This window comes from Musca autumnalis, unplaced genomic scaffold (genome assembly GCF_047663935.1).
Source record: "Musca autumnalis isolate F117 unplaced genomic scaffold, ASM4766393v1 scaffold_2, whole genome shotgun sequence".
Lineage (NCBI taxonomy): Eukaryota > Metazoa > Arthropoda > Insecta > Diptera > Muscidae > Musca > Musca autumnalis.
In genome coordinates, this window is record NW_027411755.1 from 1,923,350 (window position 1) to 1,940,993 (window position 17,644).

The following is a 17,644-nucleotide window of genomic DNA, read 5'->3' on the forward strand; positions in this document are numbered from 1 at the left end:
TTTATTTTTCAGCTCTTTGGTAAATTTTTGAAGTTACTATAAGAGGTTATAACTGAAAAAAAGCTTAAAAGTCACACAACATAACCAAAATAACATAACGTTTTGTTTTTCAGAAATTTGATCATCATATCATTACTAGACAGCGGAATCCTATGCAAATGCATATATGGTTAGGATGATCGTAGAGAAAATCTGATTAGGCAGAAACTCGTTTTATTACAAAATAAAACGAATTAGGCCCAGAAATTTTTGTATAGTTTGCATATCGTACATATTTTTACATATTTGTATAAAATAAAAATATGCAAAAATATATTCAAGGATTTGTGGTCTAAATATCCCACCGAAATGACCGAAATTTGGTATTTAGTCTTCGTTGAGGGTATAAAACTTTCCACCTGAAATTTGTCCGTATAGGTCCACGTATTTATATAGCCCCCATAGAACGGTACCTCCCGATTTTCGGTATTTTGAAGGTTGTGGCCTCAATATCCTACCGAAATGACTGAAATTTTGCATTTAGTCTTCGTTGGGGGTACAAAACTTTCCACCTGAAATTTGTCGGCACAGGTTCACGTCTTCATATAGCCCCCATAGAACGGTACCTCCCGACTTTCGGTATTTTGAAGGTTGTGGCCTCAATATCCCACCGAAATGACTGAAATTTGGCATTTAGTCTTCGTTGGGGGTATAAAACTTTCCACCTGAAATTTGTCGGTATAGGTGCACGTCTTCATATATACCCCATATAAGGGTACCTCCCGATTTCCTGTATTTTGAAGGTTGTCGCCTTAATATCCCGCTGAAATGGCTGAAAGTTGGTATTAAAAAAGAAAGTTGGGAGCAAAAACTTTCGACCTACAATTTGGCGGATTAGATTCAGGCCTTCATATAGCCCCCATAGAACGATACCTCCCGATTTTCGGTATTTTGAAGGTTGTGGCTGTGGTTATACATTTCTCTATTTTATTGACTTGTCTGAAGAGAATTTTAAACAGAAAAATTGTACACAAAAACATGTTTGTACCTATTATTGAAATATTTGTTGCATAAGAAAATATGTAAAATGCATAAATTTTGCATATGCAAAAATTTATGCATTTTGCATAATTTTTTGTTTCGATTGCAATTTAATCAGAAGCCAAAAATATGCCCAGTCCCAAAATCGGACCAAAAATAGGGGTTCTATAAAATTCCGCTGTCTAATCATTACATACATATATGTACATACATATGTACATACAGTGTTGCGCATATCAAAAGCAACAAATCAATGATCACGCATCAATTTAATTACACTAATACCTCTATTTGCGTTAACGATTGGTTCCGACGAACTCCAATGCAATACGAAACAACGCAAATTGAAACATGTTTTTCCATATGTTTATGTGAAGAATTTTTTAATTGGTTCCAAAATTTTTTAAATTTAAAATTGTTCTAATTTTTCTGGCTTTCTTCTGACATAATAAAAATATAAGAAGAGAACACTTCTGGCAAAAGACTAAAGTATGACCGAGAAATATTCACACTGGGTTGCCCTTTGCCTTTCATTTTTTACCAAAAATAGCTTAAGCAAAGCATTAATACCTGAATGAAAAAGCTCAATGAGCCTCAAGCGATTCCACTTCTAATACATGTGCCATGTCACTGGAAAATAAGTCTTCGTTGGTCATTAGTTCGTCGTGAGACGTTAAGAACGCATGAATGTCTTATTCTTCTACACCTGCAACTTCTTTCGCGGCTGCAATATCTGCGATAAATGGTGGTCGTTCTTTTAATGTAATATTATTCAGATTTGCTCTCGATTTAAACTTTTCAAACCACTCTCGACTAGCTTCAAATCTTTCCGCAGATTCGATACTTGTAGATGAGAAACTTTTCCTTTAACCGTTGAAAATGTATAAACCTAGAATTTGGTGTAGAAGCATTTTTCCCTGGTTTTGATTTTCTATCTATCTCGTAGTGCAAATCTTTAACTCATTTTTTAAGTTACCGACAACAATTGATAAAAACATGTGTGACAGTTTTATCATACTCATGATTAAATAACGTAAATCGATTCAGTAATGATTCGAAACAAAAAAATCGAATCAGTAAAGCAAATCGAAATAAAATCTACAATTTATATGCTGACGCAAATCGAGGTAGTAGTGGGATAACAACAATATTGACTGATCCTTGAGAATGGGGAGTGCAAAACAAAAACAACAACGGAATATTTTTAAAAATTTTAGTGTTATCGGTTTTAATTAGCTGTACTTTTGACTTAAATTTGTTTTTTTGAAAATTACATGAAAGGAGTTAGAAGGATGAAATGTTGTACGAAAAGATTCGGGTTCATCGATTTGACAGAAGACATGTAATCTCAAAATGAAACTACAGTAACGCTAAACAGAGATATAAATTTTCTCACAAATTAAGGGGCCAAAATTAAAACATTAATCACGCAATATCTTAGAAACTTGATCTATGGTGGGCATTTCCTTTTGGGTTCTTAGTATGCTCACCAAGGGCTTGCATCTCCAAAAGTAATTTTCCGCCCACTGAGTTTGATTTCCATTTTGTAGTACACTGTCATTTATCGATATTTTCCGAAAATGTTTCACTTTCTCTAGGCTAAAACTGCCTGTAGGAACATTCCAATGCTTTTGAGATGTACTAGAGAGTTCTTAATCATTGTCTAGGTTACAACTTTTGTCTTTGTGTTGGATCGAAAATCTCAATCGTTTGGCTGTTATATGCGAAAATATCCAAAAAACCTGGATAAAAAAACTTCAAGTCAAATCCGGGGGCTCGATTTTCACTTTAAACATATGGTCTAGTACACTTTTTTGCTTAGTATAATCCCAAGAATCAGAAACTCGAGGCGCTCGTTAACATTTTTTTCCTTCCATACAAATCGCCCCGGCCTAATGTGTGTGTTTTTCAAGACTGATGAAAATCAAAACAGTTTTGATTTTAAAATGAACCCCCATCAGTCGGTTTGAATAGTGTTTATTTTCAAATTGTCAATATACAATTTTAAGTCTTGTGCCAGACTATGAAAATTTTCATGAAAATGTTTTGAGCTTATGGGTAAGAAGGGAGAAATGGAGCTCCTTCACCTCCGCTCTCTCTTAAAAGCTAAAATATTTTCATGTGTTATTTTCAGAGTCTGGCACAAGAGTAAGCAAGGCATATTTATATAAGATAGAAGTGACAAACAGCTGTGTTTTTACTGTTTTTGCAAATTTAGTTTTCAAAATGTAATAGGGTCTACTCATGAAATTTGAAACTTCGAAATTTGTTACCATAAAATACTGCTTTTCATCCTAAACGTGTAACAAAAATTACCTATGAGAGTTCTGAATGCGTTATATTTAAATTTTGATTCTAATATGTTCTATTTTAGAGGATTTTCAAAATGTATTTATGTCTTCCTGAAATAAAATTTTGAACGACCCTATTATTCAATATTTTTTTTTACCCTAGACAGACGGCAGCGTTAATTTGCATTAACTGCCTTAATTCAAATTAATTCGTGCATTATCCACATTCTTAATGCACAAAATAAAAGGAAATTTAAACTGTATTTAGGTATTTCAATATGGCAATGCTGTAAAAGAGAGCCCATATTCATGTAGGAGAGAGAGCATATTCATGCTCTGAGACACAATTTGCATTGAAAATCAATTGTCTTTTGTCAAATTTCCATGTTTAAGAAAATCAAAAAGGAAAACAAATCACAATTTTTCGCGTTTCTTTCAAATAAGTAGTAGTCTTTCTCGAATAGAATAGCAGCTAATCGTTTTTCGCACCTTCTGTCAAATCTATTTTTAAAATTTTTATTTTCACAAGCATTTCATTACCCAACATACCAATTCTATCGAAAATAATATCTTCTTCAAATGTTCCTTTAGAGTTTTGCGACATTTTTTAATATTAAAAAGACTGAAAAATATCGTGAATAAATTACATTTATTTTTGCATTATCGTGGTGAAAAAGTCAATGGTAGAAAGCATATTTGTTTCGCATATTTTGGCGAAATTTTGTAAAACTTTATGAAATGGTCTGCTGGATACAAACAAACAACACAAACAGCTGTTTCATAAATGCAGAAACTATCGTCTGTCAGGGTAAAAAGTTAATTCAAATTAAGGAATTTTTAATGCAAATTAACTCTGCCGTCTGTCTAGGGTATTTGACAATTAATTTTCAATAACAACAATGTTATTTTTGTAAATTTGTTAGTTGTTGTAATTCATGCATATACCTTATATAAATTTGCCTTGATTTTAAGAAACAAATAATAATTGGTCTGTTCCTTTACTTTTGGAAATGGTAAAACCGGCAAAAGTAGTAAAAGTCGTAAACTGCTCCCATATAAATTGTTAGGTGTCTGAAGTAAAGGAACGCTTTTCAGTTAAAAAGTAGTAAGTAAAACTTGAAGATTCTTGCACGTAAAGGAACAGAGCTAATGTTTGTGAAGGAACAAAGAAAAATTTAAAATAAATAAATTTTTGGAGGAAAATTTCAAGATTTTGAGTATTGACTAAAGGCTTTGCTACACACTAGTTATGCACACAGCATGGCTGATAGTGAAAGTAGGCCTCGCTTGTATTACACTATGCAACACTGAAAATGCAAACAACTTCTGGTATGGATTTTTTGAAAGTACATATTTAGACTACAAAAAACCCTAGTTGGGTTTTGTCCTGTCAGATCCAGTTCGGATTTTATGGCCTCATCTAAACCGGGCTAAATCTACACTTTTTTGCATTATCAGGCCTTTATCTCAGAAACGAATAGGAATTTGGCCTTGCTGTCCTTAGCAATATTGTAGCCCTAAACTAGTAGAACTTATCTTTTGAAGAAACCACATAAGAAAAACTCAATTATGTAAAATTTTCTATATTTTATAGATTTTGATGCCATAGCAAAATCTATAAAATATAGAAAATTTTACATAATTGCTGAAATTCTGGTCAGTATCGGCTAAACTATTGGGAGTTGAACCAAGTAACCTTTTGCAAAAATCTTCCAAATACAGTTCTACTTTATGTTGTTTCAGCGGTATTTTGCTTCATATCTTTTACAACACGTATTTCAAACACAGTTCACACCAACAGTTTATTCTCGCATTTCGGATTTCACTACATTATTGACATTTTTATTAAATCATCGTAGAAAAATGTACTGAAAACAACGGGATAGAGGCATTCTACAACAATGACATGTTCTGAAGAGTTGTGTATTACATTCCAGGGAATATTTTTCCAGAAGAAAATATTCAGAAAAAATTAACGGTTTTGGGATACGGTGCGAAATGTATAAAAATTGTGGTATTTTTGCATATATTTTGAAATTTGAGGCAATAAATGTAGTTTTTCGAGTTCATTATTTCTCCAAATATTGTACTCATGTCCTTATCTACAAATTTGCTTCAGAGGTCAGAAGAAGATTCGCTTTTGTTTCAGAGATATAGCCGCGAATTTCTTTAAAAACTCAATATTTAACCATGTTTAGATGGGGCCATAAAATCCGAGCTGGATCTGACACAACAAAACCCAACTACGGTTTCTTGTCGTTTGGGTCTGTACTTTCAAAAAATCCTCAGTTCGAATTGTTTGCACAAGATCACCGTAAAAATGTTGCACAGTGTTATATTGTATTGCACAGTGTTATATAGCTGTTTGTATGGTGTAATGGGTTATTATTTGTAGTTCTGTTTGGTCGTTTTTGCAAGAAAGGCAAATATTGGTAACTTTTGTTGAAATGCGCCCAACCAAAAGCTGGGATATTCGTCATTATAATTCAAATCAAAAAATGGAAAAATTGTATGTACGCCAACCTAATTTGCATCATTGTAAAGGTATTTTTTCTTCCCCCATTGCCAAGCTTTACTTTTGGAATACCCCTACTAGAAGCCGATATATTCGCATAACAATAAAACATTGACTTTGCATCCACATACATAAGTCCGACTTGAAGCGTGATTACAAAGTTTAGATGGACAGTCGGAAGACTGCCAGACCCAAATAGCCAGATCGACCTAGCTCGTCGAGACAGTGCCCGAAATAAAGATAAAGATAGGTTCACATGCAATTTTCTGATTTTTTCATATTTCATATAGATATGTATAAACTTTTGGGCCAACACCAAAATCAATCATGTAACAAATAAAAATTATTAATTTTTAATGGATTATAAAAAATAAAAACTTTGTCTACATAACCGACAATATAAAAATTAAAATTTTTTTTACATAAACGACAGATTTCTTGACAAATGTATAAAGTAAAATACTGCAAAACAGTTAAAATTCGTATTACATTCAAAGTTCATAAATGTTTCCAAGTTTTCTAAACATAGATTCCTTTTAAATTGTTTTCGCTTTCGTCTCAGAGATAGGTGAAATCCGACGTTCCAGAATGTCTATACAACGGGTTGACAATATTGCACTGCGTCTATTGTTAGATCAATAATTCAAACTAGTACAAAGTGCAGCATTATCGTCAAACAGACTTGAACCAGTTTCTGATTGAAATGTTTTAGGGCCACACACTTTCATCTACGAAGACAACTTTCACCTTTTCTAATAATTATTTTTTAGCAGTTTAATAAAGATATTTGCATATTTGTGTATGTGTGAATATATGAATACTTATTTACTTTGGCTCACTTTAACAAAACAGAACTAGATTTTTCTTAAAAAATGTATATCATTGGGCTTTATGTACATACATACGGTTGTATGTGTAAATGGAAAACACATTCCATTGAAAGAAAGGTGATAATTGCTAGGGTTTAGTTGGCATCGGAATCACAAGAATGCCCCAAATTGTTGCTGTTGATGTTCATGATTTAAACTGGATCAGTGGAATAGCATTAAACACACACATTTCCCCACATTACAGTTAATACATGTGCAGTTGTATACTCGTATGTCTCTTTCTCTCATCACCTATACTTACTTACTACGATTGCTCTAATTGAAGATACATGATAAAACCAATAGGTCCACAATATGCCCCAGTTTTGGATTTTCTTTATTTATCATAACTTCTTTCGCTTTATCCAAATCTTCGAAATTTCACACATTGCTGAGGTGATGCTGGAAATAGAAAAGAAATGGCCAAGAATTATACTTGACTTCCAAAAGCACTTTTCAAATAGTCTGTGATTTGTAACGAAACAATACGGCACGCGCCGCTTTTTCTGTTCTGAAGTGAAAAATCGAATATCTGTATAAAATTATTATTTAACCAAACGAAAAATAAAATAACTTACGAAATGACCAATTACAAAGAGTTTTTTACATCTAGGGCTTGCCATTGGCTTATGTGGTCCATTACGTTGATATTTATTACAGCCTTGTGTACATTTACCATTTTGGAGGTGAAATCTGTGGAGGATGAAACGCCTTCGGTAATACGAATTATCCTCAATACCATTACACACAAAGGTCCCGGTGCACATGGAAAACATGTTCCAACAAATAACCAATTTGTTTTGGTTAATGTGGAAGCTTTAGAAGAAAATAAAGAGGAAATTTTAAAAGCCATAGCAGCGGAAGTCGAGGAACAAACAGAAGTTGAAGACCACACAGAAGTTGAGGAACACACGGAAGTTGCAGAACAAACAGAAGTTCCACAACAAACAGAAGTTCCCGAACATACAGAAGTACCAGAACAACCTACGGAGAAATTGGAGAGAAAAGTTCGAGATGTTAGAGATAGTACAGCGACGAATGTGAATAATAAGAATAACTCCTACTATGAGGAGCAAACACCCGTTGTCGTATATTCTAAGACAGATCAAGAGGCACCATTGTCCTATAGACAATCAGCTCCAGTACCATATGAACAAGGTTCTCACGAAGAACAACCCTACTACGATGATTCTGTTAATGGCGATTATTCGAATGATGACAGTGGTTATTATAGGCCACAATACGATGATGATTCTCGTGAAGATTTTCCAGGGCCTCAAGATTATCAAAATGACCAATACACCGATCAGGCAAGATCATCACAAAGTCGTCCATATGATTCGTATTATAGACAATGGCATTATGCAACGCCATCGCCCGTAGCACAAGCATCAAGTAGCAGTTTAATGGCAACACAAGGTTCACAAGGAAATCGTAAATTACAAAGCATGACATCGGCACCAACAGGCGACAAACACAGGTGAGTGTTTTTGTTATTGTATAAAATGAGCACGTAGTAAAAAGTTTGGTGCGTTTTATGTGAAAATGACAAAGAAAAAAAAAACAAAAAAGGTGTTGTGATATATCTATCTATGGATATACCCTTCGATGTTTTTAGGTGTATGACAACACTTATCTATGGATTTTTTCCATTTACCTCAGGCTAACTGTTTGTTACATAGCCGTGTTTTTGTGATATTGCAACATATTTACATTGTCATAGCCGTGTCAGTTTTTAACGCAACATTTAAAAACTAAAAATAATCGTGAAAAAAAGCCAAAATTTCTGGATATTGAATTTCATGAGAACAAGTAAAAAAGTATCAGTCAGCTGAGCCGACAGAGATATACCCTCAGCCACGTACCCGAAGAAAAAAAGTTAACACAATACTTCTGTAGGTTTTTTAGCTGTTGGGAAAATTTTCCAGGATGAAAAGGGCCGCAAAAAACTACATGTTGCAACAAAATTCAGAATGATCCAAGACGAGTGCATTTTTTCCAAACTTTGGGTAGGGTGTACCCATAGGAGTGATCCGATGTAGTACATATTCGGACCTAATACAAATCTGTAGGACATTTTTTTTTCTTTATTAGTCTATGGATATTTTCCTTACAGACTATATAATTAAATATCTTGTACTTAATTTTCTGAATTTAAAAATATTACAATTTTACTTTTCAATTTACAAAGTTTGAGCTAAATCGATTTCTCTCTTAAAGAGTTATTTTACACATTAGCCAGTTTAGGTGGTGCCGGTAGGATTTTCTGGACCTTTTTGGGTCATTATCTCAGGAATTATGGACTTTCCCACGAAAAAAAAAATTACAACGTCGTAACAGGGGCCGCAAGTGCAACCTGCTGCGTCACAAATTAATAAGATCAGAGAGGAGTTGTTAAACTATACTTTTTCCAAATTTTGTGTGGGAGGTACTCAAATGAGTGAACCGATATAGTCCATATTAGAACTCGATCTATGCCTGAAAGTAATATTACCAATAGCAAAGTTTGGCTCAATTCGGTTATTCCCTCCTAGAGTTATCATGCCCACAATCTTGGCGAAAAATTTTGAACCTTTGTGGGGGAGGTACCGGAAGGAGTGGACCGATATGGTCTATCTTCGAATTTAAACTAAGTTTGGACAAAATATTGAAAGACCCAAAATTTTAACCAAATATGTTGATCCGTTCGAGAGTTATCGTGCACTCCAACAACGACACATGGTATTATATGGGTTGTTTGCGTTTTCGTGCTGATTTCTGAGGATATATGGACTTGCTCCTGAAAAAAATTATATCGTCGTAATGGGGGTAGTGAATACAAGTGGCTGCAACAAAAATCAAAGCGATTCGAGAGCAGGCCTTAAACTGCACTTAAGCAAAATTTTGTGTGGGAGGTACCCGAAAGAGTGAACCAATAGGGTCCATATTGGAACCTCATCTATGTCTGGTAGAAATGTCACGATGTGCAAAGTATGGACTAATTCGGTTACTCCCTTCAAGAGTTATCGTGCGGACAATTTTTCCGAACATTTTTGAACTTTTGTGGGGGAGGTACCTGAAGGAGTGGACCGATATGGCCCATCTTCGAACTTAAATCAAATGTGGACAAAATATTTTGATACCCAAAATTTGAACCGAATCGATTGATCCGTTCGAGAGTTATCGTGCGCACCAGCCAGACAGACAGACGGACGGACATTGCTAGATCGACTCAAAATTGTCTGAAACGGATATCGTACAAACATACTTGGGGTCTAAAACCATTATTTCGATGAGGCACATTTTTGGCCGTATCAAAGTGTAAATACCCTCTTTAGCCTAAAGGCTGAGGGTACAAAAAGCAGAGAGATTTTGATGCATTATTTAAGGTATTATGGGCCTTTTAAAAAATTATTGTTATAGGCTGGGAAATTTTCAAAACTATTTTCAAACAGCTCTTAGAATGAACTTAAGCCATTATGTTTGCATTTTTGTAGGGAGGTACCGGAATGAGTAGACCGATTCAGTAATTTTTTAAACTTCATTAAAGTTTGGAGGAAATATTAGCATGTAAAAGGTTTGAACCAAATCGGCTACTCCCTTAGAGAGATATCTTGCTCATAGGCCAAATAGACAGACAGCTAGATCGACATTAAATGATGTAAAATATATTTGATGGGGCTTAGAACCATTATTTTGCTGAAGCACATTTAAAGGTAAACAAGTAAACACCTTCTAAACGACTTTATAAATTTTAATAATCTAAATTGTGAGGAAAATTACAACGCACATCGGTCGCTGCAATTGGCCAAAATAAAAAAAATAATGTAAATATGTCATAATTAAATTTTATGGGTGCGAAATTTCAAAAATATTGATTTTTTAGGACCATTCTAATGGTATTCTTTAAGAAGAGCTTTTTATTGGATATCTCTGAATTATTTTTTTTATCTGTGAAGAATAAATACTACTTAATATTTAAGTTCAGAATAGAACATTTCGAACATTGTGCTTGTTGGAAAGTGTATGCTATTTCGAAGTCATATACATATACAAAATATGGATTTTCCTGGCCAAAACCCCAAATTTTTGTCGTCACCGATTTTTAACTTCTATATGGCATTCGATAGTAAAGATATTGAAACTAAGGAAACCAAAAATATTGGATTTTTTATTCCCACTTTTGCAAATTTCCGCAGAAAGAAATAGCTATTTCTGGGAAACTGTAACAGATATTGTGCCTATTGTTTTTGGTAGGCAGAATTGGTTTGAATAAATTACCGTTCCGTTTACACGAACTGAGCTATTTTATTTTTCCTCAGGTACTAAATTTAAGTGAAATTCCAACATTAGTGGACTAGAACGTTCAGCCCATATATACTTTTGTACCAGACCACCTTAACACGTTTTTAATTTTTTTTAAATTACGTGGGTAAAAATGTGTGTTTATTCCATACCGTTTCCCAAATAAATTATAGCTTTTTTCACAAATGGACATTTTTTATTGTATTTGATAAAAAAATTCAAAAGGCTGATTAATTTTTAATTGATTTTTTGCCGATAAAAGTAATGTTCATATTGACTATCGTCAATCAAAAAAATTTGTCGTTTTCATTAGAAATTATTTTGATAAAGCAATTCTCATATTAACTAAGAATTTGTTGAATTTTATTTTTTTCAAGCGATAAAATATTTTTCGTATTAACAAACTGGTTTATCGATCAAAGTAAATATCGATAAAAATATGTTCATATTTACAATTATTTTGTTGATTTTTTTGTTAAATACAAACCCAAAAGCCACAAAAAGGTAGATACATACACACACATTTATAAATGGTGGTGGTTGCTTTTTTATTGAAATGTATGGAATGCCAAATGCAAAACAACAACAGACGCTAGGTACATACACAATTATAAATCATACAAGAAATAAATGAAAGAAAAACGAAATGAACAAATTTATAACAAAAGTAATAATTTAGCGTCACACTTGAGTTTAAATGGAAGAAAATCTCGTTGAACGCTTCTCGTTAGTTTTGAAATAAAACAAATTCTCCTGTTAAATTAGAAATCATCAGCGGAAAATCGGCATCTGGAATAAAATGTAATAAATAGGTGTATCATATTTGTAATATATAAAATAGTATTACCGTGCAATTGCTTCTTCGTCCAATAAAATATTTCGATTCTCCTTTTTCCGATTTTTGCATTACATCACAAAATTTGGTTCCTCATAAAATGTATAAGCACCATTATTTACACATAAACACTGATTTATTTCCACACTTTTCGATCTGATCACAGCAAAAGTCTTAAACAAAAAAATAAATGCTTCTTGCGAACAAAACATTTTTTTCTTTCTCTCTTCTTTTGTTAGGTTCATAAAAACAACAAACCAACGTTTTAGTATACATACAAGAATTCGTCGTGGCAACAAGAAGATAGATAAACTAAACGCCACACAAATATAGCAACGACACACACAAACACAGTACATTGTTGTAGCAGAAAATCTCTCTGTGCCATAAAAAGTTATTTATTCTCGCTCTTGAGAGCGAGAACATGTGACAAACTTTGAAAACCATTATAACAACAAATATTGGTTAAAAAACTTAAACAAATTTCAATGAATTATTTGTTTGAACTCGTTTATCGGTCGCTTTTTGGTAACATTTTCATGTTTGATAAATATTTTCCCAATATATTTGAAATATTTTATCGACATTCAACAAAAATATGGTGATGAAGCTTTTAATCAAAATTTTCGGGGTGTCTTTTCTTTCTGTGCCCCATTATTATAAGTCTGCTTTTGTTATAGTTTGGATTTACCGAACAGATTTAAAGCGTTGCGGTTAACATAAAGTTAAATGTGATTATAACATTTCAAGGAGGAGCTTCTTGGAATTAGCTCTTATGTGAAGATTATATTTTTATTGCCTCCAAATTGGTTTATTTTGCATTTTCAAATCCATCCAATAGTAAAAGAAAACATAGAATAATAGCCCTACGTTTTATATTTTTTTAGTTTTGGAAAAAAAAAATAAATTTCTTAAAAAATTATGGTTTGTTTATTGGTGTTTGACCTTTTTAAATACGGTCTGTTCCAGTAATGCAAGAATCTACTAATTTTTACTATTTTTTCGATAACATAAAGGAGAAAATGTTATCGTAGTAAAAAGTAGTAGCTCCTTGCAGCTTCTGGAACAGAGCTATAGTTAGAACATATGAAAAACTCAAAAACACTCATATTTTCATGCAAAATATGAAAAAAAAATTTGCATCACTGTCAATTCGTTTTGAAAACATTCCTCTCTATAATAGAGAGAAATGATGAAGTTAAGCCATTTGGGGTAATACTCCTGACTTAAAACTCAAATTTTTGATCTTTGACCTTGAATTCCTCTGCAACTATTAGAACGAATTCGAATGTTTTTAATGCATTGGAAAGCTGATTATGTTATCTGTAGAACAAATATCTCTATACGTTTAAAACTTACAGAGTTTTGACCAGGAAAAACGATTCTAAACCACTGTGCGAAGCATACTTTTACTTTGCACCTTGCTACCCTGGGACTCTATTGGTCCATAACGTGTGGATATGGTGATATATAGACTTTCTTTTATGTTTTCTGGTTATTATTATAAAACATCACCGCCAGCTGCAATGTTGGTGTAATAATGCATTTAAATAGCTTTTACAATGGAGTCATTGTTGCCGACATTGTTTGTGTTTTACAAAACGTAACTTAATATGTGTGGGTGTATACAAAATACAATATAAAGTTGTTAGATCCGTTTACCTGCGAACTAACTACAAAGTTTGATTTAGTAGAACTTTCTTCATGCAAACACACCTCGTACCCTCTGACATCAAAAGCATCGTAGAACAGCATTGTTTGTGTTTATTGTGCCATAACCACGGTGTAGTAGTATTTAAAGAGCGAAAGGCAACAATAACTTATACAAAAGCAGGTTATGAATGCAGAGTATTTAATTTCCGCAAGAGCAAAACTTATTTGTGATGGAAAATATGATTAATGTCTTAGAAAAATGTATACCCGACTAGAAAGCTAAAAGATGAAAAATCGAGATTTTATACCGGAGTTGGGCAGGATGCAAACTAACAAACGCTTATTTTGTGATAAGTACCGTTAGTAGCAGTTTATATGCTAAAGAGTTTCACAGGAAATAAACTTTAGAAGAAGAGAACAAAAAGATGGGAAATTAGGTTCACATAAGTTACTGCATATAATCAAAATTAATTGTGTCAACACCTAGTTTTCTTCAGTATTAGGACCATATAATGCATGTGTGCATGAGCCCAATAAATGTACATATTGTGTTATCGCTAACGAATAGCATCTGAATACTTTTTGTTTCACTTGGAAATTTTGATTTAGTAAATTAGTGTATTAAATCCAGCAATAAATTTGATCAATTTTCAAAATAATATTCATATATTTTATAGACTCACCATGCAAATTAAATGTCTGAAAATAAGTAAAAAAAACGTAGATTAATATAGTATTATTAAAAAATTATCAGTTTAGAGATATACATACATATGTATATAAATTGAAATGATTCTTCTTAATTCTGTACATGTATCCCAGTCCATTAGATTAGCTATAAAAATCAATTCTTTTTTTCAAGTAATTTGTTTATCGTGGTTTTCGTGTTCACAACAAACACATTTACATACAATTAAAAAGAATCATAAAACCACATTGCCTTGGTCAAGACAAAGCGAGTTTTTGCGGTTAAAATACAATAATTGCAAACAAAACATGTATTGGTAATTAATTTTTTTTCATAAAGAAAATATTATTTCTCCTTTTTTGTTTGTGCTTTTGATTGAAATTTGAAATTCAAACTCATTAAAGTGTCAATCTTTGTTGATCCTTGGCAATATACATACATATAAACGCTGTTACATTTGAATTGTCATAAACATTCATTTTATTTTTAACATTTTCCTCATACACTCATTCATACATATTACGTTTGCATTTACTATATGAATATGTTAGACAGAATGTCCCAACTTGTCAATTGTACGTCGTAACAATAAACAAATCAATGGTAATACTCTTCAAATTTGATATTTTTATTGTTTTCCAAGTGAAATCTGAAAATAAATGTGGAAAACAGAATAAAATTTACTAACATACAAACACAAACAAATAGTGAATATTTATACTGGCATGTGACATTGATGATGCCTTTTGAAAGCGAAAAATAACATATCAAATAAAATATATTATTTCAATACAATGTTTTTTTATGTGTAAAATACACACAAACATACATACATATGTGTATTCTAAAAAAGCTTTTCTTTACCACGCTACGAGATGCACTTTCCAGAGGTATGAACTATTTAGTCTAAGTTTGCAGCTTTTGATCGTACCAACCGATGGTTTGTTGAATTTTTATGTCCAGCATTCATCGGTGAACGGTGACATTTCAGTTTTCGCAGTTCTTGTTTTAGAAATAAATTTCCAATACTCATAACGTAAGTGCTACTCCATAATTGTTCAATTGTTCAACATAATTTATAATTGATTATTTAATGTTGACAAACTATGAAATAATTTATTGAATTAAAATCACTTTTAAGGTTTGGTGTTTACATTACATCGGTTTGGTTAAATTCAATTTGTTGCCCCCAAACCGGCAATTTTCGACCAATCCAATGGAAAACATTTTAAATGCAGAATTTATGATTGCAATCATTCATAGACATGTAAAGGCTTTATGTTTTACATTACCAAGGCTAATAAATATTTGAAAGTATAGACACATACATGTACATATGTATGTATATGCAGCATAGTTGCACTAGGTGTGGTTTCAATTAACAATAAAATACAATTAAATGATTTGAATTGTAAAGCACTTCTCTATACAGAAAACAAAACCAAATGGACACAAAAAACACCAACAACAACAACATATGCAATGGCTTAAAATAATGAAAATCTAAATACATTTGAAAAACCACAAATACATACTAAAACAAACTATGACAACCAGAATGGTGTGTTCAATGTGTGTATGTTTCTAATGCATGCACAGTGACTAAAAATTAAGTATATAAACTCAGTAAAAAAGACTTATTACAAATTCGGCATATAGGGTTCCAAACGACTTCTCCACAAAAAATTGTGGATATATGTAGGTCCACTTTTTGGAATAGCTCCCTAGCTGAAGTTTCCATCTACATTATCTGAAAAAAGTTTGCTATAATTTGGCATTTGGTATTCAAAGTAATCAAAAAACTTCTCAACAAAAAAATGTGCACTTAGGTCCATGTTTTGGAATAGACCTTATATAACGGTACCGTCCGAATTAGCTATAATTTGGCATATAGTCCATTTGCAAACAGAAAGTTAATGTTGTTGATGGTGATGGACCAATGACACAATATCACCCTTTGTAAATGTGCATTTGCAACAATTGCCTAGAATCGGACACAAGGTAGTCTTGGTCACATTGGCTAACGTTAATGGTTTCATTGCAAAGATTAAAAATTCTGTTGTCAATAATATTATACTATGCAACACTGAAAATGCAAACAACTTCTAGTATGCATTTTTTGAAAGTACATATTTAGACTACAAAAACCCTGGTATGGTTTCGTCCTGTCAGATCCAGTTCGGATTTTATTGCCTCATCTAAACCGGGCTAAATCTACACTTTTTTGCATTTATCAGGCCTTTATCTCAGAAACGAATTGGAATTTGGCCTTGCTGTCTTTAGCAATATTGTAGCCCTAAACTAGTAGAACTTATCTTTTGAAAAAACCACATAAGAAAACCTTCATCTAGGGCATCAAAATCTATAAAACATAGAAAAATTTACATAATTGCTGAAATTCTGGTCAGTATCGGCTAAACTATTGGGAGTTGAACTAAGTAACCCTTAGCAAAAATCTTCCAAATAAAGTTCTCAAAAATTCTTTAGAACATTCTGAAACTCTAAAATCCTTACTTTATGTTGTTTCAGCGGTATTTTGCATCATATCTTTTACAACAGGTATTTCAAACCACATTATTGACATTTTTATTAAATCGCCGTTGAAAAATGTACTTAAAACATAGAGGCATAAAGGCATTTTACAACAATGACATGTTCTGAAGAGTTGTGTATTACATTGCAGGGAATATTTTTCAAAAAAAAAAAAAAAAAAAAAAAAATAACGGTTTTGGAGATACGGTGCGAAATGTATAAAAATTTTGGAATTTTTGCATATATTTTGAAATTTGAGGCAATAAATGTAGTTTTTCGAGTTCATTATTTCTCCAAATAGTTTATTCTTGTCCTTATCTACAAATTTGCTTCAGAGGTCAGAAGAAGATTCGCATTGGTTTCAGAGATATAGCCTCGAATTTCTTTAAAAACTCAATATTTAACCATGTTTAGATGGGGCCATAAGATCCAATAACAAAAACCAACTAGGGTTTCTTGCCCTTTTGGTCTGTAATTTCAAAAAATCCTCAGTTCGAATTGTTTGTACAAGATCACCTTAAAAATGTTGCACTGTGTTATTGTCGGTGATGTATTTAGATGAAGAATTCAGATCATCGGTTAAGCCATATTAGCCGTTCTTGAAATAAAAGTAGAAAACAAGATCTTAAAAGCTTTTTTTTGTCATATGCACAGGATCTATTCCCACTGTGCCAACCAATAAACCGCAGTTGTATGAGTGAGTAGTATTACCAAAACACAACATGACTGCAATATTATTACCACATGCATTTGCGTGTTCATTAGGGTTATGACTTTTTGACTGTTTTCTCAAATATAATTTCCTGTAGCGAGAATGAATGAACTTTTGCCTATTAATGCCAAAAACAATGTTCATTCCATTTAATTACACTGTGCAACACTGGAAATGCAAACAACTTCTAATGGGTATTTTCTGAAAGTACATATTGAGACTACGAAAACTTTAATTGGTTTTTG

The 17,644-nt window shown here is 32.5% G+C and overlaps 2 protein-coding genes across 2 annotated transcripts in view; one reads left to right on the forward strand and one right to left on the reverse strand.

Annotated features, from left to right (window-relative positions):
• Positions 1 to 17,644, reverse strand: part of LOC141393508 (uncharacterized) — a 91,425-nt gene that overhangs the window by 58,869 nt on the left and 14,912 nt on the right. Inside the window, exon 2 of the mRNA XM_073966533.1 lies at positions 14,151 to 14,166. The gene's annotated coding sequence lies outside the window, so the exon portion shown is untranslated. The remainder of the gene's footprint in view (positions 1 to 14,150; positions 14,167 to 17,644) is intronic.
• LOC141393507 (uncharacterized) overlaps positions 7,158 to 17,644 on the forward strand; it is a 43,059-nt gene continuing 32,572 nt past the window's right edge. Inside the window, exon 1 of the mRNA XM_073966531.1 lies at positions 7,158 to 8,175. Within this exon, the coding sequence (XP_073822632.1) occupies positions 7,277 to 8,175 (899 nt within the window). The 5' untranslated portion in view covers positions 7,158 to 7,276. The remainder of the gene's footprint in view (positions 8,176 to 17,644) is intronic.